The 26,461-nt window shown below is 34.4% G+C and overlaps 6 protein-coding genes across 15 annotated transcripts in view; 2 read left to right on the plus strand and 4 right to left on the minus strand.

Annotated features, from left to right (window-relative positions):
• Ak3 (Adenylate kinase 3) overlaps positions 1 to 4,388 on the minus strand; it is an 11,063-nt gene extending 6,675 nt beyond the window's left edge. Inside the window, exons 1-6 of one of the 5 annotated variants that reach the window (XM_011312268.1) lie at positions 4,104 to 4,385; positions 3,810 to 4,019; positions 3,597 to 3,716; positions 2,212 to 2,384; positions 1,752 to 1,899; positions 701 to 1,537 (exon numbers count right to left, since the gene is read on the minus strand). In XM_011312268.1, the coding sequence (XP_011310570.1) occupies positions 1,437 to 1,537; positions 1,752 to 1,899; positions 2,212 to 2,384; positions 3,597 to 3,716; positions 3,810 to 3,978 (711 nt within the window). In that variant the 5' untranslated portion in view covers positions 3,979 to 4,019; positions 4,104 to 4,385 and the 3' untranslated portion in view covers positions 701 to 1,436. Of the gene's footprint in view, positions 1 to 700; positions 1,538 to 1,575; positions 1,900 to 2,211; positions 2,385 to 3,596; positions 3,717 to 3,809; positions 4,020 to 4,103 lie in introns of those variants that run through there. The other 4 variants (XM_011312267.1, XM_011312266.1, XM_011312270.1 and 1 more) reach the window with 4 other exon arrangements.
• Positions 4,389 to 7,336: 2,948 nt separating this feature from the next.
• Positions 7,337 to 12,535, minus strand: Sps1 (inactive selenide, water dikinase). The gene is given in 6 exon segments (XM_011312277.1): positions 7,337 to 8,771; positions 9,193 to 9,383; positions 10,145 to 10,406; positions 11,369 to 11,473; positions 11,906 to 12,215; positions 12,406 to 12,535. Coding segments are annotated over 5 exon segments (1,242 nt in total). The 5' UTR covers positions 12,192 to 12,215; positions 12,406 to 12,535; the 3' UTR covers positions 7,337 to 8,373.
• A 350-nt stretch (positions 12,536 to 12,885) lies between these two features.
• Positions 12,886 to 14,574, plus strand: MED11 (mediator complex subunit 11). The gene is made up of 3 exons (XM_011312292.1): positions 12,886 to 13,105; positions 13,303 to 13,443; positions 13,522 to 14,574. Exons 1-3 carry the CDS (start codon positions 13,030 to 13,032, stop codon positions 13,722 to 13,724), a joined length of 420 nt encoding a protein of 139 aa, XP_011310594.1. The 5' UTR covers positions 12,886 to 13,029; the 3' UTR covers positions 13,725 to 14,574.
• Positions 14,449 to 21,071, minus strand: LOC105271004 (Rho-type guanine nucleotide exchange factor). 5 transcript variants are annotated; one of them, XM_011312287.1, is made up of 10 exons: positions 21,021 to 21,071; positions 20,125 to 20,240; positions 19,249 to 19,429; positions 18,760 to 19,174; positions 18,257 to 18,484; positions 17,916 to 18,116; positions 15,662 to 15,836; positions 15,459 to 15,545; positions 15,198 to 15,273; positions 14,449 to 15,064 (listed from the first exon to the last, which is right to left on the minus strand). In XM_011312287.1, coding segments are annotated over exons 1-10 (1,671 nt in total). In that variant the 5' UTR covers positions 21,023 to 21,071; the 3' UTR covers positions 14,449 to 14,874. The 5 variants fall into 5 exon arrangements, with proteins under 5 accessions (XP_011310589.1, XP_011310588.1, XP_011310590.1 ...); XM_011312286.1 differs by lacking the exon at positions 21,021 to 21,071 and adding an exon at positions 20,331 to 20,855 and having other exon boundaries at positions 20,125 to 20,251; XM_011312288.1 differs by lacking the exon at positions 21,021 to 21,071 and adding an exon at positions 20,331 to 20,408.
• On the plus strand, positions 21,059 to 24,211 carry LOC105271002 (protein CDV3 homolog). 2 transcript variants are annotated; one of them, XM_011312285.1, is made up of 4 exons: positions 21,059 to 21,143; positions 21,256 to 21,470; positions 21,998 to 22,425; positions 23,039 to 24,211. In XM_011312285.1, exons 2-4 carry the CDS (start codon positions 21,297 to 21,299, stop codon positions 23,175 to 23,177), a joined length of 741 nt encoding a protein of 246 aa, XP_011310587.1. In that variant the 5' UTR covers positions 21,059 to 21,143; positions 21,256 to 21,296; the 3' UTR covers positions 23,178 to 24,211. The 2 variants fall into 2 exon arrangements, with proteins under 2 accessions (XP_011310587.1, XP_011310586.1); XM_011312284.1 differs by having other exon boundaries at positions 21,106 to 21,470.
• Positions 24,014 to 26,440, minus strand: Alr (Evr1_Alr domain-containing protein Alr). Its single transcript, XM_011312283.1, has 2 exons — positions 26,020 to 26,440; positions 24,014 to 25,263 (listed from the first exon to the last, which is right to left on the minus strand). The coding sequence occupies exons 1-2, from the start codon at positions 26,101 to 26,103 to the stop codon at positions 24,853 to 24,855; spliced, it is 495 nt and encodes a 164-aa protein (XP_011310585.1). The 5' UTR covers positions 26,104 to 26,440; the 3' UTR covers positions 24,014 to 24,852.
• Between the last annotated feature and the right edge of the window lie 21 nt (positions 26,441 to 26,461).

Here is a 26,461-nt window from a genome sequence, read left to right on the forward strand (position 1 = left end):
CAAAACTTATCCCAAATTTTTATGTATTTTAGGTTAAAAAGATAAAATTTAAATAAAAGATGACGCTCGATAGATAGTCCACCCGGCCCTTAAAAGAAAAATCTCCTGTATGTCGCCTCGAGACTAGCATAGCACCCAAGAGAGAGAATTTACATATGTTTTGATTCTTTTCTTTAGATAGTACCTAATTTCAATGTATATAAGCAATTGGTAATTTTTTTTCTCCTTTATTTTGTTTGTAATTTATTATTAAAATAAAATAATATCGCCAAAAGCCCCCAAATGGAATATGCCGTTTGTAGAAGCCGTCTATAGCTGATGGAATCAGCGATTGTATAGGGTTTTAAGACAAGACTGTTTTCGACAACCCCAACAATAATTTACGGAAAGCATTTTATATTTGTAGAGTTTTTCACTTGATTTTATAAGCTAGCTAGGGTTCGTATAATTATTTTGATTTTTACTTGGGAATGGAAGCGGTGAATTTGGAAGCGTTCGATTTATCGGTTTTATAATTTTGCGTGGAAATGGGTGCGACAGGGCTCGCATGAAGGAAAGAATATACAGCTGAATTAATTGCAAAAAAAATCGGAAATTTTGTTGAGTCATAGGTGGACTTGATCCAAACTACGCGACCGATTCGATAATTTTCTCTTTCAAATAGTTATTTATGTTATAAGGCGTGAAACGTATTTGTCGACGAGTTCAATGATAATGCGCGTTTTCGGCCCTAAATCAACATTTATTCTGGCACATACTTTGTTATTGTCAATTCTATAACAAGTTCATAATTTTAACAAGTAAAATTTTATATTTTTGCTGTGTAACTCTACATTCATCTCCGGGCACTCGTCATTTCAACAGATCAATTTAAAAAATGTGATAATTATTTAGTAGATTCATCGCAGAGATTATACCTCGGAGTCAGGCGGTTTACAATCAGTAATTACCCAAAGAAACACCGACAGTAGGCAGCCCGATGGCTGTCGTTGTTCAAAGATACGAGAAATTGGGTTCAGTAATCCTTCAATAGTGTAAAGTGGGAAATATGCGTAAAATGCGTAAAATGCGTAAAATATGGGGACTGCTTATTCAAAGTTATTAAGCAGTAACTCTTCACAATTAGAGGTGTCATTTTAGAGGTGGATTTTCGACGATTAAGTGACATCGCCTATCTCACCAATATAGACTTGAGAGTGACTCAACTTCTACATAAAATCTTCATATTTATTTATTATTATGAATTGCCGTAGAAGGAAGGTGGAGGAAGTGTGGAGGTGTAGAGAGGAGTGTAGACCACTCTGTGCCTGGTAGTCACATGTTCACATTTCTCTTTTTTTTGTATTGGCCATTGCCTCAAGGTGTATCAACATATATTGTGATCGGTGAGGCCAAGAGGGCTGTTGTTGGGGTATTTAACTGTTCCATTTTAATTTCTACACTCGGCAACATGCGCAAAGGTATACAAGACTCATATCATACATACAAGATGTATGAGGATGGTCGCCTGGATTAGGACCAGAGTGCTGGTGTGAATCTATTAAATAATTACCGAAAATATATCTTCTAGCTAAATTGACCATTAGTAAATAATATATATTGTAGAGGAATTTTAAACAATGTCAATATTCTCTTTTTAGATTGCGATTCAATGTATATTTGTAATGATTTCTTATTTGACTAATAGTTTTCGTTGATATATTGTAGTATGAAGTCTGTTATTTTCGGCCACATTTCGTCAGTTGTATTACCTTTGAATTCTTTAAGAATTCCCAACTTCTTGTAGTAATCTATCACTGGTTGTGTTTTAACTACGTAATCACTCAACCTCCTCGATACTAAGTCCGGTCTGTCGTCGATTCTTTGACTCAATGGCTCACCAGTTACATCATCTTTGCCCTGAACAATAACAGAAAAAAATACGTGGCTGAATAAATACTAGGACCAAAATATTCATTTTAACATAATAATTCCAATTAGTACTTGGAAACTAGTACTCTTTAATTTTTTTAGTAAAAATACAAATTAAAATGTTCTCCAGATGATTGAATGATTGAAGTTGCGGGTACATTTTAACGCAAGGAATTTAACACCATAAGTTTTGGAAAAGCCCATTCCTTCCATTCCATTACTTATTAATCCATTAAATAATTATTTCTATTAAAATTTGGAAATAGATAAAATAATGATCAAGTAATGAAGAAACATTACCCAAAGTATGGGATCGTTGAAGCCAACGTTGTAAACTCGTCCACTAGGCAGGTGCACCCATCGGTTTTTCACTCTCTCGATTATTACAGAGTGAGGAACAATCAAGTTCAAAACGAGATTCATTGGATGCACTTGCTGAAGTTTCTCAGCCTGCGTAACTGTGCGTGGAAATCCTAATGATCAACATTGAATAAAAGTCGATTGAAACAAAGTAAAATTTACCATTCCTACGTATGCATTCTATAATGCACAATTTATGTTATACAAGTTATAGAAAAGGATAAATTCAAAGCACTCTTTTATTATTTATATAAAAAACGGAGCATAATGTGTGTATGAGTGAAGAGAAATGGTAAACGTTATATTTTTCACCATTTTTCCTTCCAATTTCGAAACATTCCAATTGTCATTTTGCTTTATTATATTTTTAGAAATAATCAAATGGTTTCAGCAACACAAATTTCATCTCAAATTTTCATTCAATTCTGAACAAATAAAAAACAAATTTCATCAAAATTGTCATGTCAATTGCCATGTGAGCCTTCAGTCGATTCGTCTTGATATTTTTCATGAATATCACCGCAACTGATGGAGCTATCAAAATTTTCATGAAAACATTATTTAGTGAGCAATTAGTTCAAGTTATTCCACCACAAATATCATCTCTTTAAACATAATTTTTTATCATTTACATATTTTAGCATTAGCTAATTGAATTTTGGCAATTTCATATAATATTTGATTCATCATATGGAATTTTCAGAAGACAAGCAGGAGACCGAGCCTCTTCGGCATTGCTGTAAGAGTGTAATTTTTACGCAAGCAAAGGCGCGTCATTTGATCCATTGTAATGAATAATCATATAATTAATGGACCTAGTGTTTATTGAATAATTGAAACATCGGATGGATCAAGAGTCAGCAGTTGAAAAAATAAACTACAAATCGTGACAAGAACTTTATTGTAGATTTTTTCAACCCAACATGTCATATTGTTTTATCTACATAACATTATTCTATATACAGATATCCGGTATTGAAAAGAAAAACCATTTATCAGAAAATTGAAAAGAAGCAACAACATTTCGATTATTCACAATCAGTATTATTCTAATAAGTAATTTTTTGAAGTGGCCGGTGTTGACCAAATTCCATGAAAATTGAAATGAAGAAATGATACTGAAAATTGCGCTCATAACCCGCAATAATTGCTCTTACACCTCTTACACCTCTTACACCTCTTACACCTCTTACACCTATTACACTGATAAGATTACTTGGAGCGCTTGGAGCGCTTGGAGCGCTTGGAGTGCTTGGAGCGCTCGGAGCGCTTGGGTAAATGTTTTTATTTCGAGTAATAGTAAATATATCTTTTCTGTTTCTCACCATCAAGTAGAAGATTTCCATTCCTCACGGATTTCAATTCAATGTTGATCAATTGAATCATAATATCATCCGGTACAAAATTACCTTGGTTCATGTACTTTTCCACCCGTTTTCCAAGTTCTATGATAAAAATTAGAGAGAGAGGTATAGATATAATGTTTTTGTTCATTGAAAACGCCAAGTCATAGACTTGGCTTATTGAATTTTCGGCACCTGTCTGATGAGTCACATGATATCTCAGTCTATCTCCACTAGAAATGTGAGTAAATCCAAAAGAATTAACTATCCTGGAAGAAATTGTGCCTTTACCAGAAGCTGGTGCGCCAAGAATAAGAGCTTTGATAGTCTTTGCATTTGTCAAGCCCATACACACATTGGACATGTTGTTAATATAAAAAAGTGCTCGCGATGATGATCCCCAGTCTAGAATCAAAAGAATAACCATAAGTATTGACATAAAGTACATCTAATTGTCCTACGATTAATTAGAGGCAGTATCAATCATACGAATAGGTCAGTTACACTGTCGTCTTTTGAGAATGCTCGTCGTTCAAGTTCGCACATTGAATATCACTTGATCCCTGAGCTTTGCATTTAAAGTGTGATTTTAACGCTGGATTGACCTTCAATTTGAAGATAACAAACTAGGTTGAAACGTTACGCCGCCTACTGCTGCTAGTATTATAGGTGGCGTAAATTTGCCAATCATTTCGTCATTATTTTTTTCATCTTTATAAAAAAGAGTCTTGTTTTTTAAATGTGCCATTCATGATGACATTAAATAAAATAAATAATGTAAAATTGAACTTATGATTTTATTGTTAATCTAGTGTGTCTGCTCCAATATTCTTATTCCTCTCAATGGACCAATTATTGCTGTTTGTAGGATGTAGGGTGACCAGTCCTGTCCAGTATCACTCCGGCACATCATGCTATTGTTCCACAGAGTTTTATTTTTATTTACCATCGACTAATATACTGTTATCATCACACATGAAAACCACCATAGAACGTTAATATATTCCAAACAAAAATATATGATTATAGGAGTGCATTACATGTTGAGTGTTGTTACACTGAGAATCTCCTAAGATTGACAGGTTGGCAGGTACGGTAAATTAGTAGAATTTACAAAACGCTACATTTTATCATAATTTTTCAAATTTTTTCAACCCTTCATATTTCAACATTTCATATTACATGGAATTGAGGAAGAATTCATTATTCACCTTCACATTTTTTAGGATTTCCTTTACATTTTTTTTCAAGAATAGTTCAAATGGAAGAGAATGAGCACAGGTCGAGTTCTCCACCTCCATTATTAGCAGAGAGATATCAAGAATTTCATTTTTTTTTCTTTCAAAGCTGTTTACTTTTCAAATTAAATTAATAGCCTTTATGGAGAATAAAAAAAAAATTAACCTATAGCTTTCGAGGAAGATTTTTTCGGCATCTCGAAAGACTAAAATAATAGTTTTTAATGTATCTATTTATTTTATTGTGGGAAACTCAAAAAAAAAAAGTGTCAAACGACCATTTGCGGTTGTTCCCCAGATTTTTTCTTTTTTCGTTTTTCATCTTAAAGTTGAGAGAAGTTACTGGCGAAAACATATTTTTCATCACACGGGGCCGAAAAGTAACTTTTCAAGCACGCTCCGCTTCGCTTCGCTTCCCTAAAAAGTGACTTTCCCGGACATTGTGAAGAACAATACTGTACGCAACTCGTACAGAAAGTTGATTTTGGCATGTGGCATTATATCACACGCCTTCGGCTCGCTTTGCTCCGATAAAAACCCCTTTTCGGCGACAATGACATAAAATAGCATCATAGCCACGGCAAAAAAAGTCATGCTGACTCATGCGCTTTATAATATAATATAAAACCGCATTCGTCAGATTCACTCTTTCCGTCCTAGACGTGGAGAATACTATTTCACTATCCATCGTGGTTTTGGAACTGTTCATGCGTATAATAGTATATTACGCAACAAGTGCGTAACGGATTTCTTGGCTCGTGGGAGGGTTGTCAAAAAAACACGAGTCAAAAAATCTATAACGCACGTGTTTCGTACACTATTTTATGTCATTGGGCCCGTAATCCGCGATTGTACCGAGCGAAGCGATGTTAAAATCGCATGATTACGGGGATCTATGACATAAACTTTTAGATTCAATTAGACCAATGGCAATAGCGAAGTGGTTAAGGCATCAAACTGGCGTATAAAGGACCGTAAGTTCAGCAACGAAAAAATAAGTTGCAAAATTCCTCTCCAGACGTGCACAGTTGCAGTTTATACTATTTCTTAACTGTCGATTTCTGATATATCCGATGCCTGTAGAACAAAAAATGTTCAATTGTTTGGGCCTAAAGTCTAAATAAACTGCGCGCAAAGTGCCCGTTCGGTGTCGTAGATAAAAAAGTTCGATGAAGCCCTGAGTGAAAAATTCACACCTATATTTAATTTTGCTCTGGTCTTTCCTACCTTTATTTTTTATATTTTCAGGGGATTTTTACGGTGAAAAGTTGAAAAGAAATTTATAGCAATCTGATTTCGAAAATATGAAGGCAGCAACTCTCGATTCAATGTCAAATATCTCCAAAAGCTAGATGTTGGATAGATTGTGTTCTGGGTTATAGGAACGAGTTGGGAGTAAATGTTTAGTTCAGGTCCACCAAACCATTCTGAATATTGCATATTTTAATGGATGGATTTTCGTCACTTAATTAAGCATCTGGGCACCCTTTCAGAGGGAAACAATTAGCTTGGAAGATATGAATGTTAATATACCACTGCATTATCTAGGGCGACGACAAGGACGTGGCGGTGTTGCAGGCCCTAAACCCTAAAGACATCTCATGTTGGTATATTTATAGACAATGGACAAACAGAAATATGGATTTCAAATACTCTCACAAGTGATTTATCCGCGCTACCCTTCTGTAGCAATTCAAATTATTGAATATAATATAACTCACTACTTGGGTTAACAACGACAGCAGGGGGGGGATTATTGTTTACCTTGTTTACCTAAGAACCATTTAGCGGGGTGTTTTTTTCACCCCGCTGTCCTTTCTTCCTCTTTTCTTTCGTCCTATTTCTAAATGCAGAGAGGATACCAAAGGATACCAATTTCCTCAGAAAAGATTATTGTTTTTGGTAGACCTAAATCACACATTTATCATTAGTCAAATGGCCCGATGACACCTGACAATTTTAAGGAAATGGATTTTAGAAGAGGAAAAAATACATGTGTGTCCGTAACTGGGAGTATATGTACACCACAGAAACGAGTATTTGAGGCATCTGGCACAAACTGTACAATAGAAAGGCATGCCCGGTAACCCGCACGGGGTTACCGGGTTACGGGCTGTATCGTGTGTACGCATTGACGACACTTCTGAAACAAAATTTATCTATTATTTAGATTGTTGATCTGAAAATGCAGTTTACATCGGTCATGTGTCAATGCAAAAGATCTTTGAGACTTTATTTTACTTGCATCAAAATAGGTCTAAAGACCTTCATGTTCATGAACCTCGAAGATGAAAATTTAACGAAAATCGAAAAAACATGTTGAGAACATTATAGAAAATAATGCACATGAAAAAGCGTTGTTATAATACTTTTCTCAATATAAGGAAGTGGTTTGTGCTTAAATTTGCCTGAGACTAACCAAAGGAGTGAATATTTTATTATTTAGAAATAAGTAAGATGGAGAATAAAAAACCATCGAAGAGATTAAGTTTGTATTGACAAAGTATTTATTTTTGTATGAAAAAGATAGTAAATTTATTCTATGGCCCAAGATAATTAATATTCAATCATCATTCCATTATTTCTTCATTGAGGAAACCAATTTTGGAATGGTTACAAGGCCGCAGACATCATAAAGAATTATTATTGCATGCACAGAGTGGTTCATAATATCATAAACTTGACGCACTTTCCGATTGCATTCTTCGAATTCGGAGTGAGATTCGAAGTTGAAAGCGATCAACCGTAAGATGAATTGGTTTTGATGATTTTCGTCAAAAGCGATATTTCTACAGTGTTGTATCATCGTATTATTAATTTGTATCCATTTTCTTCTACTGTCTGATATTTATTTCTTAACAAAGACGTGAAAAGCTCGATGGTGGACTAGCCACTCTGCCTATACTATTGTCTTGGCCAGACGTACTGTTCTAGTCTTTGCTATCAATCAGCAGAAAAATGATGAGCAGCAAAACATAGAAAACAAAGTTGAACTCCTCGATTATTTTACAAACATGGCTAAAACTAAGGGTAATTATGAGGAACTCTTAAAAACACATCCTTTCAATTTTTACACATACTTATGAATTATCAATTTATTACCATTGCTTAGGTAACTATTAAAAAAAAAACCTTCAAAAATAAATTAAAAATCTTTTCTGAAACCCTTAGTTCAGCACATGTGCGTAAAATAATCCATAAACAGACGAAAAATATGAATATTCGGATAAAAATCAAATTGGGAAAATTTTCATCAACATAATTTCATGTCTTACAACAGAATAGCTAAAGTGTTTTTGTTAACGAAAGGTTCAAACAGTTTTAAAAGCTGATAAAAGAAAAGGTTTTTGTAAATTTCAGACTGATCTCCTTGAATTCCAATTTATATATTGTATCAAATTATTTTCTTCTCCTTGATCAATTATCTCATTTGTTTCCTTCGGTGCTGCGATATGATGAAGATCGATCAAAAAAATGTTGATTTCCCAATTATTTAAAGTGTTCTTTTAGGTGAACCGATGTTACCAAAGTTCCCCGTCTTTTTCTTTAGCCGGGACTTCAATAACTCGAGGCTTATCGATGATTCTAGCAGTACGATTTCCCTTCTCAACGATTCCAATGATCCAAGCCTGGTATCCTTCTTGCTTCTCGATGTCTTTGCAGTAAGCTGCTGCTTGCTCTCGCGGCAAGCAGATTAACAAGCCTCCACTTGTCTCTGCTGAGTGACCCTGGAGCAGCTGGAACATGTTGCCACAGGCCTTTGCCACTGCTGCCATTTTTGCTATTACTGGCAGATTGTGAATCACGAAGGACACTTCGTTCTTTTGGTGTTTTGCCAGATTTTGGGCGTGACCCAAAAGGCCAAACCCAGTGACATCTGTCGCCCCGTGAGCATTGTATTTGTGCATTAGGCGTGCAGCTGAAAAATCCAACAACAATTAACATTCATTTCTTTACAGATCATTCAACGGAAGTTGCCTTTTTTTGTTTTTCCTATATGTTTAGTAGATACCCATCAGGTACTTCATTAGACATCCACTAAAAGTCACTAAACTATGCACTAAATATTTACCCTTCTTATTTTAACTTATTTTAATAAATTATCCTCTTCAAATGACAATTGAGACTGTCAAAAATTTATGTTTTTTCACAAATCTTCTAGGGGCCTATCAAATTCTTCTATATTTCCCGAGGCGGATGTTTAACTTACCCATTCTTTACCCATCATAAACTCATTTTTTTTATTTCTTATTTATACAATCAAGTTTTCGAATAATTAAAAGAGAAATTTTTGTATTCCGATAAATAAATACATGGAAAAAATAATTGATTTAAATTACCTATTCTGTTCAGCCTCGCCATACTGTCCATAGCTCGTTGATATGCCTTTCTAACATCATCCTCACTAACCACAAGTTTAATTCTGTTCCAACGGTCTGGTTGATCTAACCACTGATGGGCATTTACTGCAACCTGAGTCCCCAGAGGTTTTGTGAGAACCAATACGTCACCCACAACTGCATTATCTGGCCTATACGTGTATGAAAATTCCTCCAGTTAATAGCTTATAATTAGTCAAGTTTATAATTTCATTATTTATCTTTCCACTTACATTAATAACAAATTAATCATTGACCTGTAAGAATATAGGCTATATTGAGCCTCAGCTCAAAGCGTGGTGAGCCAACAAGTTTATTTACCTCTCGTATCTATCGTGGGGATGGATACTGAGAGCCTTATCATCAGCTGAGGCTCAGTATAATCTTTTTATGAGCTCAGTATTAATCTGTTGTTAATGAAAGGAGAAAAATAAGTTGGGGAGGCGGGACGACATGTTCCCAGATTTATTATCTATTTTTCCTAGGATATATGTAGGAGAACCTACACTGAGAAATAAATTTTCTTTGGCCAATACCATTTGCTAACTAGAAGAAAATATATTTGGAATTAGTAAGACTTATGGGAGTTTTTCTTTTTTGCACAGGTCATTGCTAGATTTGCTGGTGGTTAGTAAACATTAATGGTTGAAGAAAATTTCTTTCCTAACGTATAGAAGAGCACATGGAGTTCATGTGATCATTACTCATTAGTATAAATATGATAAAAAATCAATGAATAAATGAAAGAAGAAACATAAATTAGTCTTACAGCGCGCTCAAGGGCGTATTCATGCAACTTTTGTATTACGCAGTTTTTTCCAATACTTGCGGTGTATTATAAAACAATATGGAAATAAATTTCAATAGCAAAACATATAGAGTTGAGGAATAAGAAAATATTGTGAATACGTACACGATATATTCATTAGGCTGACAAACTGTCGAGGCAACACCTCCAATAGTGCACCAAGGATTGACAACTGTCTGCCCACCTGTTACTGTAGTGCCTGCTTCCAAAGCGGAGTCTTTGAAGCCACGCATAATAAGTGGTACAACAACATCCCGTTCTTTTTCAGTCATCTTCGTGCTGACACCAAGCAACATGAGCATATTGTCACACTCTGTCACCCCCATCGCGTAAAGATCACTCAACACATTGGCACAAGCAATTTTACCTATTCAAAAAATTAATTATACGGAAATTCTTTAGTTTACTCGAAAATTACTCCATTGAAAACTCATATTACAACACTTTTTCAATCCATTATAACCACATGTTAATTAATTAAATCTAATGGTTAAATTGATTGACCCTGAAAGAAAAGGACCTTCGATGTTATTTTGCTAAATTAATATTTGTAGAAACGAGAAAAATGGTAGAAAGCTGGGAAAAATTCAAAAATAATAATATATTTCGGGTCTGATATTCGTCGAGCGGTTGGTAATGACTTAGTAGATTTACAGCAGAGATTATACCTCGGACCCACACTAAATTGACCGGAAAACTTGTGTTTCCGATCAGTAATTACCCAAATAAGTTGTTGTTCCCATTTCTATCTAATTTTCTATTATTCTTGTCTTGCTATAAAAAGGACAAACATCGAGACTATCGATATCTCTAAAGTCTGGTACACTTATTTCTCTTTCTTTAAATTACATGATAAAACATGTCATGTCATGGTATGATATATTTGCAATATATTTATATTGCTAATGCATGGTGAAATTTATTATTCTGACTCATATAATATAATCGGTTATTAATTCCATAACAAACGATAATGAATAATAAATAATGGTGAAATTCAATGTTATTTCTTGGAAAAAATCAAGAAGGGCTGCAAAAAAAAATGATGATTTATTGCCACAGAAAGTTGGAAAGAGTGGAAATATGTAAAAAGTAATTATAAATGAATAAATTATAAAAAATGAGTATAAAATATGAGAATAAATGTCACTTTGCCATCTTCTTTGTCTAAATAGTCAGAATGTGTAGTCATTACATTAAAAAAATCATAATTCACAAATTATGAAAAATTTAATGAAAATAATTTAATGGCTTTTCTAATTCTCCATTTTACAAGAGGTTCTAACTACAATGAATGACATTCATGATAGAGTTGTGGATTTTTCTTACCCATCATATAAGGATCATCGACTAGAGGATAAAAGAAATCAGTTGTCTGTACCAAGCTAAGCCCACCATGTCGCAATGGCGTTACGGAGGAGTCCATACCAATACCTAAAATCCATCAAAATGACAATCTATGAAGTTAAAAGGGTAATTTCAATTTAAATGTAGGATAGATAATGGATTTCTAAAAGAGATGTTGAGAACCCCTAGGCGGGAGCCGTTGTGGCGGCCATGTGCTTTAAGGCCCGTCTCTACAAACCATTGTGCCCTCTTTTAAAACATCCATTCATATTCTTTCGTTACAAATTACAAAATCTTACATGTTATATCCGCTTGGAGAGGTTCTTGATAATTATATAGTTATTTTACCAGTGATTCACAATGAATGAATCCAAAATCATAGTTAAAGCAATAAATGCATATAAAAAAAATGAATATTTAAAAATATTTGTTTATGAAACAGTATCAAGAGCCCAGGTGGGCAATTCTTTTCTAACTCTTAAAAAAAAAAACCAATAATGAATTGAAAGGAAATCTTACCAATTCTAGGAATGGCCATATGCATAAAATGGGCATGCTCATGATCCTGTGCACTACCATCATCAGCCTGTAGTCCCTCAAGGAGTTTACCAAGTACCTCCTGAGGGACCTTACACCCTCATCCTTTCAAATCAGCAAAACGCGTCAGACGGAAAGTAACATCAAGATCATGTGCAACTGGATCAAAAGGCCTGCGTAACGCCAATGCGTTTGGATTATTTCCCAACTCGAGTTGTCCAACGGACAGGGCGTCTTGACTCACTGGTGCTCCCTGTAGATCCGCCATTTTATACCCTCAACAAAATTATATCTGCAATATTGTTCATTCCGTCAATTTAACATTTTTCATTAATTCTTCAAATTATCAATCTTATTTTTATTTTCGTTTCATTAAAACTTTGAGCTTTTAATTAATTGAGCGAGAATTGCAGCGAAATTACTGTTTTTTTGTTATTTTTTTGTTGTTTTTTTCATTGCCTCCGCCACTGTTGGGTTCTCACCTCGGATTATTAATGTTCTGCCTGGATATAATGAGGATACGTAGTTATCCACAAACGGTGAGCCACTGCCCCGAAGAAATAACGACACCGGCGTCGACAGTCCGGGCTCTAGGACCTCTACGATATATAGCCGCAAAATGGCCGTTGGCTAACATGAACAAGATAAACTCAACTAGAACTTCCCTTTTCGCTCTTTTTGGGACTCCATGCGCTCCATACACTCTCCATGCGTTCCATGCGCTCCATGCCAAATTGCCAACTGTAATAATCACTTCGCTCACCAGATAATGTCAAATATGAAAATTCAATTCTAGTCCAAAATCAAATTTATCGATCAAAAATATATATATATATATATTAATAATTTTAAAAATCCGTATCGATTCAGACTCGTTTGATTGACTCATCTCCACATTCCCGCCACGCTCAAAGCGCCTGTTCACTACCTGCCTGCTTTTGCTTCAACTTTCCCAATCTCTGTAGTCTGTATTGTTCAAGTTGGTTATCATATTGCACATCACAAACATTGCATCGCTTTCGAACCTTTCGAGGGAATAAACTTGCTAGATAAATGTTAAACTAGAATATATTTAATAATTGTACATTTGATAGTGAAGTATAGCAATGACTCCCCCAATGGAACGAATACAAACTTTGGAAGCCATCGAGAAGGATATTATCGTGTGTTTACAGAGTGCGGGTAGGTTATAATCTGCCATAGAAAACTAAGAGAAAATGGCACGGGAATTTCTTGATTTTCTTCGAAATAAATCCAAACCCAAAAAATTATGATAACGAGAATTTTACTGTTGAATTAAATTAAACTCAATGCTCAATGCTAGCTATACAAATGTTAATTTGTTGTTAATTACTATTCTCATTACAATTGTAATGCAGGACAGGCATTCATGGAACTCAGCAAGGAAAAATCAAGTTTAAAGCAAGCAGAGGGACAAACAAATCAGTTCATCAAAACTTTGGGCCATGTAGAATCTAAATTGAGTGAACAGATAAACTATTTAACTCAAGTTTCAACAGGTAAAATGAGAAAAAAAGTTCTATCAATAGCTTCACTTGTTCACTTATTACTGATTAACAAATTACCATTGACTCCAGGACAACCACATGAGGGATCTGGTTACGCCAGTCAAAAAGTATTGCAAATGGCATGGCACCGGTTGGAACATGCACGTAGTAGGGTCAATGAACTTGAACGTATTAAAAACAAACATCTACATGGAAGATCAACCGTCAGACCAATGCAGCCACAGATAGCCGCATCAACTACACTAATCCAGACAAATTCAGCAAATCAATGAACCTTGTGATCAACCCTTTTTAGGGTTGATCAAAGACTTTTCAATTAACTCTTATTTAACCTATTAAAATAATAAGTCAATCGTTTTAAGCTGCCATTTAATTATTCTCCAAACATTCGGTGGGCTTTTGGATAGTGCAAATGCGGAAGAAAACCTTCTATTGCAGCCAATAAAATGCATTATGTGCAAAGATTATCGTCAAGCTCCACTTATTTGCAAAATTAATGACATCGTTGCCAATGTATTTGGGAGGGCGATTTTAGGGAAATATACTAAATTCTTACTGTACAAGAAACTTTTGACAATGAACAATGAAAACCATATCTTGGCAAAATATTACACTTTTCCGATCGATTCAAATTGATAGTAAAATTGGAGACGGAGAATTAGATGTTACCGAAACCGAAGAAATCAAACCAATTCTCACACCGTTCTATACAGAATAAGTGATTCTGACTCATGGGCGTTATAATCCTCGTCTCCGACTCGGACCATAAAGTCGCATTCGTCAGATTCCCTTTTTCCGTCCTAGGCGTGAAATATACTATTTCATTAACGAGGGTGGAATTTTTCCCCACTTTTCCATTTAGCACTAGAAGTCTTATAATTGAAATTCGCTTTTAGTTACTTGGAGGCTGTCTATGCATGGTCTAAATCAATTCTCGCTTTGATTTAAAGTCAATCGAGATGCGAATTTGTGAATGATAAATATTATACTCTGGAGTGAATTCATTGATGTAGTTTATTCAATTCTGTGTACAATTGGGATAACAAATTGTTGTCTGTTGTCTAGTTGTCTACGTTACTCTTGTATCTCATTGTAAATGCAAATTTTCGTATAATTTTCCAAGTCAATAGGTTTGCGTTTCTATTGTCATTTTTGCAGAGATCAGAGTCGGTGTGTTATGTTGAAAAAAATAGTAATATACTTCCGACTGAAATTGTTGATGAGCATATCTAGTTCTTCGTTTATCAACATATTATAGCATCCAGAAGATATAGTGTCTTTTACAATTATATAAGAAAAAGTCGTAAATGAGAGAAAGAAACGGCCTCAAATTATTTATCTTCCTTCTTTGACTTCATATTTAGTGAATTTTCAGAGTAGTTTTGAAAGACAAGTGTAGCAATAATTAACAATCAATGATTCTCAAGATTCTCTTAAAGGGCGTTCAGTGTAAGAAACTAAACTCTCAATTCCGGGGACCCTTTGCTTGATTGTTTCAGCAAGCAAAAGTCTTAATTGTTTCTCCTCGTTTAGTTGTTTTGTAAGCTGAATCATCTGCGTTCGAAGATTCTCCATTTGGCTTTTCAAAGTTTCAAGGGCTTCCGGCACAGTCCTGCATTCATGAAAATATTCAATTAAATGGTTAAGCCCCATTAAAGTTTGATAAACTATAGTGTCTTAATTTCGTTATTAACTTGAGAATTGCACACAAATCAAACATTTACATAAGTATCAAACCAACATACCTCTCGTTAAAGGAGTCCATGTGCCTACTACACATTAAAGATAGTGTAGGCTTATTAGGTGATTCATCGAAATAGTCTGAAAAGTTATGTACTCACGATTAATCTCTTCTTCTTTTGTGCTGAAAAGGAGCCTGCAACCATTTTATGTTTCCCCAGTATCTAATTCTGAAGTCAGAGCCGGAATAACGACATGCCATGCACACAAGCAGATATCAAACTCTACTTTCAATAGATAATAAACTTAATAATTTATTTATTTACCAGGATGCATTGTGAATCTGTTGACAATCATACAGTAACCCTCAATGACTTTCAGGATAATAGCATCATCTTCAAATGTCCGCTCGTCTGTAATTGAAAATAACGTTGAGTCGCTCAATGTTAATATTTTATTTACCACGACGAACCTTAACGTACTTTTTTCTAATTGACAAAATAGTTAAGTTAAAATAGTTAATAGTTACTTGTATTTCGTGGAGATTGACAACCATTCACTATGTCAGACTTGTTTTGGTTCTTGGTTGAATACATTGGCGGTGCAGGTCGTAGTGAGGCGAGATTCCACCAACATTTAATCTCTGCTAAAGGATGATGATCCTGGAGATTCTGCTGATGTTTTACATTCGATGGAGTGTTTATCTAGAAATCGTAACCCAAGGACTAATAAGTAATCACACTCTAACAAAGATTTATACGCCATACGTAAAACAATTTGCCATTACTTAGAATTATATATAATAAATATAATTTCTTTGAATTTTATTGCAAATCATTGCAAAATGTTTCAATTTTTTAAATTTATTTATTGTCATTTCCATTCGGCTGAACCATACAGAAGCTAATTTGTCAATTATTAAGAAAATGCGATGCTCCATCATAATGAAGATAAAAATGAAAGAAAAACGTTTATCCGATAATGGACATCAGTTGTAATCGTTGAGTCTACATATATTATCATTAAAATCATAAAAACTACTGAAAATTTAAAAATAGGTATGAATAGGTAGAGTAATGCAATATGAAATGTAAATATTAATCTATTATCATGACTAGTCAATAATGTATTAAGGCACGAAATTGATTTTGAAGATTCTCGTAAAGAAAGTAAAAAATCATTATTTTATAACACTGATGAGTATCTTTGTTAGTACTCAAACAAAAACAAACATAGCAAAAAGCATAACTTCTCACAACATGGCTGTAGGCTAGAAGCAGAAGCAAAAAAACTCTCTCTATCTCCACTATCATCATTCGACTATTAGTAATGCGACATCTGACAGTTATGAAATCGTTAAGAAATCGCATGATAACGGATGATAAGTGAATATGAAAATATGAAAATGATTTTCTATGAAATTTAAAAAGTAGACAACCAAAACAGCCATGCCATGGAAGCTTGCCTTGTTCCCTCGTTTCTGAAGAGGAAATCGGTATAGTTTTCTTAAGCCACCAGTGAGCATAGAGTCCGGACTTATAAACTGGTGCAGCCTCAACTTCACCGAGCGGAATGCCATCTGGACAACGATGAATCCGTCCAAGTTCTTTTGAAATGTTTTGATGCTCCAGAGGAATTGGAGCAGTGAAACGGTTTTTATCCGATTCTTTAACTGATGAAATATTTATTTCATTCGTGCTTTCATCTTTATGAATAGTTTTATCAATTGTGGAAAAATCACTATTATCTTGTTGTTGACTCTTACCGGCAGATTCAATATTCTTCTCTCCATCTTTGATATTATCATGAGCAGCTTTACTCATTGGCGTATAAATAGTAAAAATATTGTTGGGACTTTCTATTGACTGGTGACTCTGTCTAGGAGTCGAGCCAAAAGGCGAAGTACAGATACACTGATGCTCAAATTTATTCTCATCATTTTCGCTTTCGCTGTGTGATATTTGTGTACGTTGAGCGCATTTATTTCTTCCAGTTGAATAACATTTGTAATATAACTCTGATGATGTTATGTGGCAACTGTCAGCCATACCTGAATCTGATGAATGCATACTCGTCATCGGCAATAAGAGAGTCTCCAATCTCCTCTCATCGATGGCCCCACCGTTGTCATTAATTGAAGTGAGTTTTAACGGGATGTGTGCTATATGAATGAAATCTGAGCTTCTGCTCGTAATGTCAGAGAAAATTGGCGGCTTAAAGGATTTCCAATTGTTTAATGATAATTGTTCGGATTGAGTGAGGCTGTCTTGATCGACAAGTTTATTAGATGAAGGTGGAAGAATTGTGGCAAGAATAACGTTCCTAGACAATAAGTGTTGAACATTTGTCATTTGAGTGATGGAATATAATTGTCCAGGTAAACTTTGACAGTTGTGAAAAGTCGGGGACTTGAAAATACTCGAATGGAAATTGTCAGGAGATGAGGATGCGCCTTGGAGTGGTAGACCTGCGGAACGTGTACTGACGTCCTTTCTAGTTGCATACCTCACGTCTAACATCAATGACGATTTTAATTTGACTCTTTGCTTCACCTCTGGCATATCGAGCGTATTAAAGTTATCATCCTCGGAGTCATCACTTTGTCTTGGATATATCATATATGTAACTGTACATTTTCGCATTTTGACATTATTGAGATCAGGCTTGTTGACGTATTGATAATAGAGTAGCTTCTTAACAAGTTCCGAGTGAATTATTTTGTTTCGCACCAGTTTAGCATAAAATCTTGATAATCGAGAGTAAGGGTGGGATCTACAACTCACATGTGATATTGTTGGCGAATGGAAAAAGCCCGAAGGAGACTGATCCTGGCTCAATAAGTTGACCCACTGCTGGCGCTCTTCTCGGTTATTACAAAGCACTGTGATACTCTCAATGAAAGGACCCGAAATTTCGAAGGCAATTTTTGAATCCTCCGTTTCTTCGATTAAGGTGATATCGATACCAGTTAGAGGAAGTTTTCCCTAAGAAATAAACATTGTATTAAGTTTATTTTTCAGAAAATTTTCAAACAACGAGTAAGTGGAATTTTTCAAGGGAATGCTCATGTGGAGTGTCGAGTGGAGATGGTCACACCTAGATAAAAGCAAATAAGTAATTATACCTCGTAGATGAAAGAACTCATACGAGAGCTTGTACTGAGTACTAGGAGAGTCATAGGAAAAAGTACGAAGTATCTGTCACGTCGTTCAGTGCCCACGGCTATTGTCACAGCTCCAACGTGTAATATTTCACCAAGGGCATTCAGTTCCTCTCCTTCCCAACCTTTTATTCCGCTGGTGAAAATCTGAAGAGCTAATTCCCTTTGTTTGCGGATATAGTTGCATTGTTCCTGTGAAAAAGAATAAATAATATAAATGGTTCCATAGTTTTTGAGGCGTAACATGAATTTTCGTTTGGTCACCCGGCAGACTGAATAATATCCCCAAAATTAAATACTCATTTGATTAGAAGGTGACAATTTTAGGGAGATAGATGAAGAGATTTGAATAATTTTAATTAAATACTTGAATCTCTTGTTTATCTCTGTTGACAGACATTTCAATATATAATATATAGAAGAGTATCAAAAATCGCTCAAGACTTTTAACAATTATTACAACTTACTGCTATTTCTCTATAAACGCTGATACTCCTTTGTGTATCACCTCGATCAAAGTGATTGTTCTCTGTATGCCTTTCCAATTCCTGAAGTATTGCACCATATTTATCCAACCTCCTAAATGGTTTACTGAGTCCTGTAGTCAAGACAAGGATCCCTGGGGTGACAGCCCCAGTTTGCTCCATAAAATCATTGAGTTCATCTCGGTAACGATCCATAATGCAGACCGCCTGAGGGTGGCCACTGCAATACTTCAAATGAACTGATTGCAGTCTTGGGGCTAAAGTAAGAAATAAATTTCCGACTCTAGCATCGGGTCCTTGCGTTGCTATTGCCTCTAGATTTAATAGCAAACACTCATGAACTTCTACAATGTCATCAATGTTTCCTATTAATTGTTTGAACTCTTCCTTTGTCAATCTGAAACCCATTGACCATTTATTAGACGATAATAGATTTTGAAAAATTTCAATGCCGCTCAAGTACCGACTTACAGATGAGTCTTCTCCAACGGTTGGAGGAAATTATTAACGATACCCTGGATTTCCGTGACATTGGCTCTTTCTGAATCCACGAAATCTTGCAGTACAATTTCCCTATTCACTCGTGAATGAATAACTGGAAGCTCTGCATTTGATTTCTCCGGCGATGACATTCCGGAAGAATGTCCAGGATCTGCATGGATTTCCCAATTAATTCAAGCCAATTAACTAATTACAAATTCCAAAGAGTACACAGACATGACAGAAAAATATAACAATTTATTTTCACTTCTCCTAAAATCGAAACAGCAAAAAAAAATTATAAAAATATTGAACTTTGAAACTTAATTTAAGAAATTAAAGATTTCTAAGAAAATTCTTCATTAAAGAAATTATGCTCAGTGAAAAATGTAAGAAAGAATAATCCGCATACATCGATAAAACTCTGACAAGTAATGAGTGATGATGTTATGTGACTGAAGTGCACTTTAATTGATTTAGTGGACAGTTAGATTGCGGAGATAAACAGTCTAGACTCTACATTTATATTGTATATAAAATAAATCTTAGAATAAAGTGTTGAAATAAATTCAAGGGATGTAAATTGCGGATTTAAGGGATTAACCGTCATTACACTATCGTTGTCGTTAATTTACATTGCTCACCCCTATTTTAACACTATTTTAGGAAAAAATTGAAACGCAAAAGATTGAAGTAATGGCATTCTTTAACCATTTGTAATCAAGGGGTTGCAATTAGAGGGGAGGGATTATTTGCTACATATATATTAATAAACAATGTCTATCGAAATGTCTGCGTTAAATATTGAGCGATTATATGTGCACGAAATAATTTTGACAGATATTGAATATATGTATATAAAGTTACCAGGTGCTCGACACTCCTTGACATAGTTGGAAGGGAACCAGGCGGTCTTGTCATTCAAGGTACCTTCCCACCATCCTCCATCATCGGTTTGTGTTATCGTTATAACATCCCCCTTCCTAAAACACAACTATTTCGATAACCATAAATACCTATACATAGTTGAATAGAGAATAACAATTCACCTGATACTTGTGAAAAAAGTTTACCTCGTCGTTGTTACTTCCTTTGAATGTAAATAGAGCTGTCACTAATTTTGGAGCGTCTGGCTTTGACATTGCGCCGGCACTAAACTATCTAAATAAGAATCCCAAGAAACACCAGAGAAGAGAGTGCTCAATAGGAGAATTGATTAACCTTGTTATCCAAGCAATTCTAACATAAACTCTCCAAAGTATAAATAAAACAGCTCCTTTCAAGCGTGAACAATTCACAAGTTGTATCGAATGAACTGGTTTATCGTGCATTCACCAAAAATCTCATCAGTTCACATTTTTCCGATTGTTATTAATAAACTAGCCGTAGTGACCGTTTTTGGAAAGTTCTATATGCACGTATATACATGCAGCTGTAAGCAAGTGAGAAGAGTATAATTTTTGTTTCGAGTTCTCAGCTGGCACTGGCCTCAAATTTGCCTCATTGGTTAACGTACAAAAGCTATATACATATTATATATATATATATATATATAATACCGAGAGCATAAGCCACAGAATTGAAATAAGGCGCCACCTCTCATCAATATGTCATAAATAGTTTTTAAAATAGCGCAGGCATATAAAAAAAAGAATTTTCTCTGTTTTTGCATGAGTAAAGAGAAAATGATGTAAGAATTATTAATAAATAGGTGGTAGACACCGAATGCAATGGAATGAAAAAATAATGAAAAGGGTTCTTACATATTGGAGATTTTCGAGTATTGGATTTGATAAAGGAGTAATTGTAAGACTTCCGGTTCAACTTGGACAAGCCATGTGGTGCATGTGGTTATATTCCAGGCGCAGCCATCATTGCGGTAGTTGGTACAGTTCACAAGGATTTTTCCTTAAAATTTTGTGCTGTGATTTCAACTTATATTAATTCTGACAAACCGACAAATTTACATGCATAAAACTGGTTAATATCCCATTATAGAGAAACATTAAGAGCATTACGATCTGATCCAAGTGAAAATAATGGCAGATCTCGATGATTTTTTTGCCAAGAAGGATCGTAAGAAAGCGAAAGGTAAAAAATTTACAACTACTGAAGAAATAGCGAAAAAACTCGAGGAAACTGGAAAGAAATCCAAAACTAAGGAAAAACTAGTTGCTCCTGATGAAGATGACAGAGCGCCTCCAAAAATCGAGGTAATTTAATTATCATATAGTGAAGGATCTCTATAATATTTTGTTCGTATGAGATGATGGTCTGACACTAGCAACAAGGCTAAAGCTAATCAAGGCTTTCAATACTCATCTAAAGTAGAGCCAATTACTCTCTGTTGCCTTTATCGATCTTACTCCCCAACCTCAATTTTTCCTACACTCATGCTCCTGATGATGTCTGGATCTTCTGCATCCGCTTGGACTATCGGCCAAACCTTTACCAAATAAAAATGCCAAATTCTCCCACAATGTGACGTCTCCATTTACTTTAAATAAAAAGATAAAAATCTCTCACTAGCATTACGTATCTGAAGGGACATCATTTCCATGATAACATACAGTATACGCTTTTTCGCAATGCTGTTACATAATTAACGGAATTAAAAGATAGGAAAATGTTGGAAAATCTTGAGAACAGTCAAAAATAAGGGATTTAATGTTTAAGAGAATTTTTGAATGATAATTAATGGTTTTTAACTTTTTTTTTTGTTTTTCACTCGGCAATTTAGGAAGAAGAAGAATGGCGTGAATTTGAAGAGGAAAAAAAAGACTACTCTGGTCTGAAAATAGGAAATCTAACAGTTAGTGAGAATCAGGACCATGAGAGTAACGATGAAAGAGGCGTAGGTGAAAACAGCTCGGATGGTGAGAGCGGTGAAGCAAGTGCAAAATTGAGTGGGCCGTGGAAGAAGGCTGATGCAGTGGTTGAGTCACTTGAACCTACACCTCGTCCAACAGCCACTGCTGCCACTAGTCTCGCTGCTACAGGAAAATACAAAACACCACATTTGAGACATCAGACATCATCATCATCATCTTCTAGTACACGTTCAAGTAGAATGAAAAATATTGCTCCTGACATTCGTAGTGAAGAGTATTTCCCAACTCTTAGTGCTAAGCAACCAGCTCCTCTTGAAACTGGCGCTTGGGGAAGGCGGTAAAATATTTTTCTTACTAATTACTCCGTATTACTACTAATTATAGTTATTCAATTTTCCTTACCAATTAATAGAAAGTTTATAATGTTAACGTGGTTAATTCTATTTATCAATGCTTTTTGCCATTTAACGATCAATTTCAAGATCAATCAATAAATTATTAGTTGACTTTTCTTTTGAAAATTAAATAAAAATTACAATGAATAAGAAAGACGAGGAAGAAGGTATCTCTTATATATTCTCCCAAGTCATTCAACCTATACAATTGCCCTGAGTATCTTTCATAACATCAAAAAGAGCGGCTCCTTTAAAATATATATTTTGTACAAAGAATGAACCTTCCTATATCATAGAAATATCATAACCAAATGTATAAAACTGCAGACGTAAAGCAAGATGTAATTTTTCTTTTTTTTTTCAAATCGTGAGCGAAGTAAGAAATCAAGTCAAATATTTTCTTTCGATTTAAAAATTTTTCAACTGTTGAATACAAAAATTCAGATGAAAATACGTGTTTTATTTAAATTTTTTTCCTCAGTATAGTTGTATTGAACATTTCATCTAGAAAAAGTGATTTAATAGCCGAGATATTCATTGGATTGAAATGTTTAGGAAGCGAGACGAAGGATCATTTGAAGAAGTTCGTAATCGAGGTGGCACCCGAAACTACGCAGTTCCAGAAGGCCAAAATGAAGCGCCTAAACTTTCATTGGACAATAAATATGGTGCATTGTCGCAAGATCAGAGCTGAAACTTTCAGAATCCGTATGATGGAATTATCATCTTCGATTCCTCATCACTTCGCACCGTTTCGTAGCCCAGTCAGTAGGTGAAAAAGCAACGAAACACTAAGAAAAAAGTCAAAACCCAGTTGACGTCAGAAAATGAAAATTTTCTCTGTTAACCTCTCCCGTAGGGGATTAATGCATGCTAATATCTCATGCGAACGTAGATAATTAGTTGCACAATTGGTCATTTCCAAAACTATTAAACGAAATTCAATCACATAAATAATATGAAAAAGAGAAATACATTGATTTCAATGGCATATCGATTTTTAAAATTTCATTCATTCGTTTTCGTCTGTCGACGCCTTCAAATCCTATGTAGCGTAAGCTGTTACTGCTTAAGAAAAATCCCGATCGTGAGGGGTTAATTTATTAAAAATTTCAACGCCGATGGGGAATCTAAAAAAAAAATCTATAAATAAGGAATTGACACTTTATTCAGTTCAGTTGATGAAATGAGACCATTTGAAACTGAATAGGAAAAAATTTTTTAGCTCAAATATATGAGAAAAAAAAATTGAATGAAAAAATAAAATGAATAATTCTAAATGAATTATTCTAGATATATATGACATAGCAAAACGAACGAAGTGTCACCGAGGCTGGGCTTCGGGACAATAGTGCGGCAAAATAGGTGCGATTGTTGATAAAGTAATCAGAAGATAAACATCAATTAGGACAAAGTACATACATTCGTTGGTTATTTCGGAGAGACATCATCCTACTACACTGAGACTAATGTAAAAAAGAGAAGGACTCTGTTTATTTTTTTCCTACTTTTTATTCAATTATTTTCTTGTTTTTTTTTAAATCATTTTAACAAGATAATGTTCAAGAGGGATTAAATTTTTCTCATTTTTGCATGAAATCGGGCATGATTTATTTAGGGAAAGAACCACAAATGTCAGCAAGACTTGAAACGTTCTAAACTATTCATCTTGTCTGCAGAATTTTCGTGTACTTCATTGATTATTTTTTTCTTATTGATAATGAAAAATAGAGAAACATGAATTCATTAATTTGGATATGTACATATTGCAATATTGTCCTCGTTAATCCTCTGCAGTGATGTTTTTTTTTCATTGAACATACTTGATTTTGGTTAATTGGCAAGGAAAAAATATAAGCGATCATTGAATTCTAATATTTTTCGTGTGTTCAGTGAGTTCTGCGGCTGCTTTTTCCGGCAGAAATGATGAAAAATTCATTACTTAAAGTCTGGAAATTTTTCGCGATGCTAGCATAATACGTGAGAGGAAAAGGAAATGGAAAATAAATCATACTCAAAATGATATCCGATAAATTAATCAAGAAATTATTCAATTGTCCCAATCCCGTATTTTATCACTTCTTCTTCTTCTTCTTCTTCCACATTGTCACTGAATATCCCTTTTTTTTTAACATTTCAATTTTCACATTGACAATTCAACAACATGTCATGGGCCCATTTCGGATTGATTACTTATAGTATCAATGGATCACGTTTCGAAATAAAATATTGTTTTTAACTGTTAATTTAACAAACATTTTGGAATCTTCTTTTATTTAGCCCTTTTGGAATAAAATTATTTATAAAGATGATAATTTTGCGAGAAAATGTCATAATTATGTAAATGTATGATAGGGTTAAAAAAAGTGTTAATCACATGAGCCATCTAACCAACCATCTTTCCACCGTTCATTCACGAGTTTGCAATCAAAAATAGGTTTGCCCAATTTTTTGTTCACTTCATTATGAATCATGCAGAGCCATAAACTCAAATCACTCTGGGATCTGGTTTGTGGTGGTGTAATTTCCAATTGCTTTCTCAAATCCTCTGCACATGTGCTACACGGGTAAAATTTGGAAAATACATGGAAAAATATTCTCATGTCGTCACTCTGCTCGCGGGTAGGTTTTTCAGGAAAGTAAGCCGCCATGGTATGGAGGAAGGACCACGTAGCTGAACCCAACTCATCCTTATCCAATGGACAATTTAAATTTTTACGTTCTTCAATTGCTAGTGCAGCGCCGTTATCCGTTGATTTCTTCTCATCATCTTTATTTTGCTGAAATCCATAAAACACAACTATAAATTAAACAATCACTATAACACCGAGCATATAAAACTATTTATTTGTTATAAACGAAGCAAACACCATAAACGTTAAGGAATTCTTTTTTTTTAACATAAACATTTATATACAGTGTATCGATCAGATAAATATATTCATTTCATTATCAAAAAATAATCATTTGCCATTAACTCATTTATTTAAATATATTGAAAAGGCGGGTTATTTCCTTAGCCCTTAACCCTTAATATAAATAATCAAAGAAATAAAGGAGTTATAGCAATCGCTATTGGGATTTAGATTGAACCATGATTTCAATATTATAAGATGCGTCAATCGAAATCAAAGCCAAAATTTAAAGATCTATTAGTACTTGTATCGATTTTTAATTCATAATATTTTAGAAAATGTGTTTACTTTTGGAAAGATAGACATTACACTTTATAATGCTTGAAAAAAATAAGAAAAAAATATTGATACACTTACAAAGCGAAGTGTTTAGCTTTCACTTACTAAGCAGTTGCAAATAATTTAAATTGTTGTAATAATTGATTTGATTGATTAATCCGGGTGTACATGTGAGTGTTGCGGAGCTGAATGAGTGGAGTGGAGAGAATGAGTATTGTGTTGATGCAACTAAAATAGGCATATATTTAGCGATACGCTTTGTTAAAAATTATGTAGAATTGGTAAATAATAATGAATTTCAATATGATTGGAGTATCATTTTAATAGCTTTATTTAAATTACCTTTTCCGATTCAAATGTCTTCTTCTGTAATCTTGCCCAAGTCTTGAAATCAGTACATGTCCTACAAGGCTTTTCCTCCACCATTGTAATCCTCTAGTTATCACCAATGCACTTGAAAACTATCCAATATTATATTATACATACATCATTGAAGACGTTGATGATTACGAACGTTAATTTGTCCTACGATAAATTCATACATATAATCGATGCATTATTATGTCCATAACCTTGCCACATTTTATAAAATTTACACTATACAGTAGCACTTGAAGAAAAAAGGATAGTGAACCTTGAAATTTTTCAACGGCAATTTCAAATTATAATGCCATTACTTCTAATAATAACACACTATGTCCATGGAAAATTGTAAAAATTTTTCATCATCCACCATCTGCACAATATGTACAGATGAGAGGTTAAATATATATAGGCGATTCTA

This window comes from Fopius arisanus, unplaced genomic scaffold (assembly GCF_000806365.1).
Source record: "Fopius arisanus strain USDA-PBARC FA_bdor unplaced genomic scaffold, ASM80636v1 scaffold00099, whole genome shotgun sequence".
In the NCBI taxonomy this organism is placed as follows: Eukaryota; Metazoa; Arthropoda; class Insecta; order Hymenoptera; family Braconidae; genus Fopius; species Fopius arisanus.

Excerpts from the sequence above, each read along its gene's own strand:
- MED11 (XM_011312292.1), top strand. The coding sequence starts at position 13,030 with ATGACTCCCCCAATGGAACGAATACAAACTTTGGAAGCCATCGAGAAG. Across the intron at positions 13,106-13,302 it reads CGTGTGTTTACAGAGTGCGG|GACAGGCATTCATGGAACTC; the intron begins GTAGGTTATAAT and ends ATTGTAATGCAG. Across the intron at positions 13,444-13,521 it reads TTTAACTCAAGTTTCAACAG|GACAACCACATGAGGGATCT; the intron begins GTAAAATGAGAA and ends CATTGACTCCAG.
- LOC105271004 (XM_011312286.1), bottom strand. The coding sequence starts at position 20,399 with ATGTCAAAGCCAGACGCTCCAAAATTAGTGACAGCTCTATTTACATTC. Across the intron at positions 15,546-15,661 it reads TCAATCTCCACGAAATACAA|ACGAGCGGACATTTGAAGAT; the intron begins GTAACTATTAAC and ends TTTCAATTACAG. Across the intron at positions 15,065-15,197 it reads ATGGACTCCTTTAACGAGAG|GACTGTGCCGGAAGCCCTTG; the intron begins GTATGTTGGTTT and ends TCATGAATGCAG.
- LOC105271002 (XM_011312285.1), top strand. The coding sequence starts at position 21,297 with ATGGCAGATCTCGATGATTTTTTTGCCAAGAAGGATCGTAAGAAAGCG. Across the intron at positions 21,471-21,997 it reads GAGCGCCTCCAAAAATCGAG|GAAGAAGAAGAATGGCGTGA; the intron begins GTAATTTAATTA and ends TCGGCAATTTAG. Across the intron at positions 22,426-23,038 it reads ACTGGCGCTTGGGGAAGGCG|GAAGCGAGACGAAGGATCAT; the intron begins GTAAAATATTTT and ends TGAAATGTTTAG.
- Alr (XM_011312283.1), bottom strand. The coding sequence starts at position 26,103 with ATGGTGGAGGAAAAGCCTTGTAGGACATGTACTGATTTCAAGACTTGG. Across the intron at positions 25,264-26,019 it reads AGACATTTGAATCGGAAAAG|CAAAATAAAGATGATGAGAA; the intron begins GTAATTTAAATA and ends TATGGATTTCAG.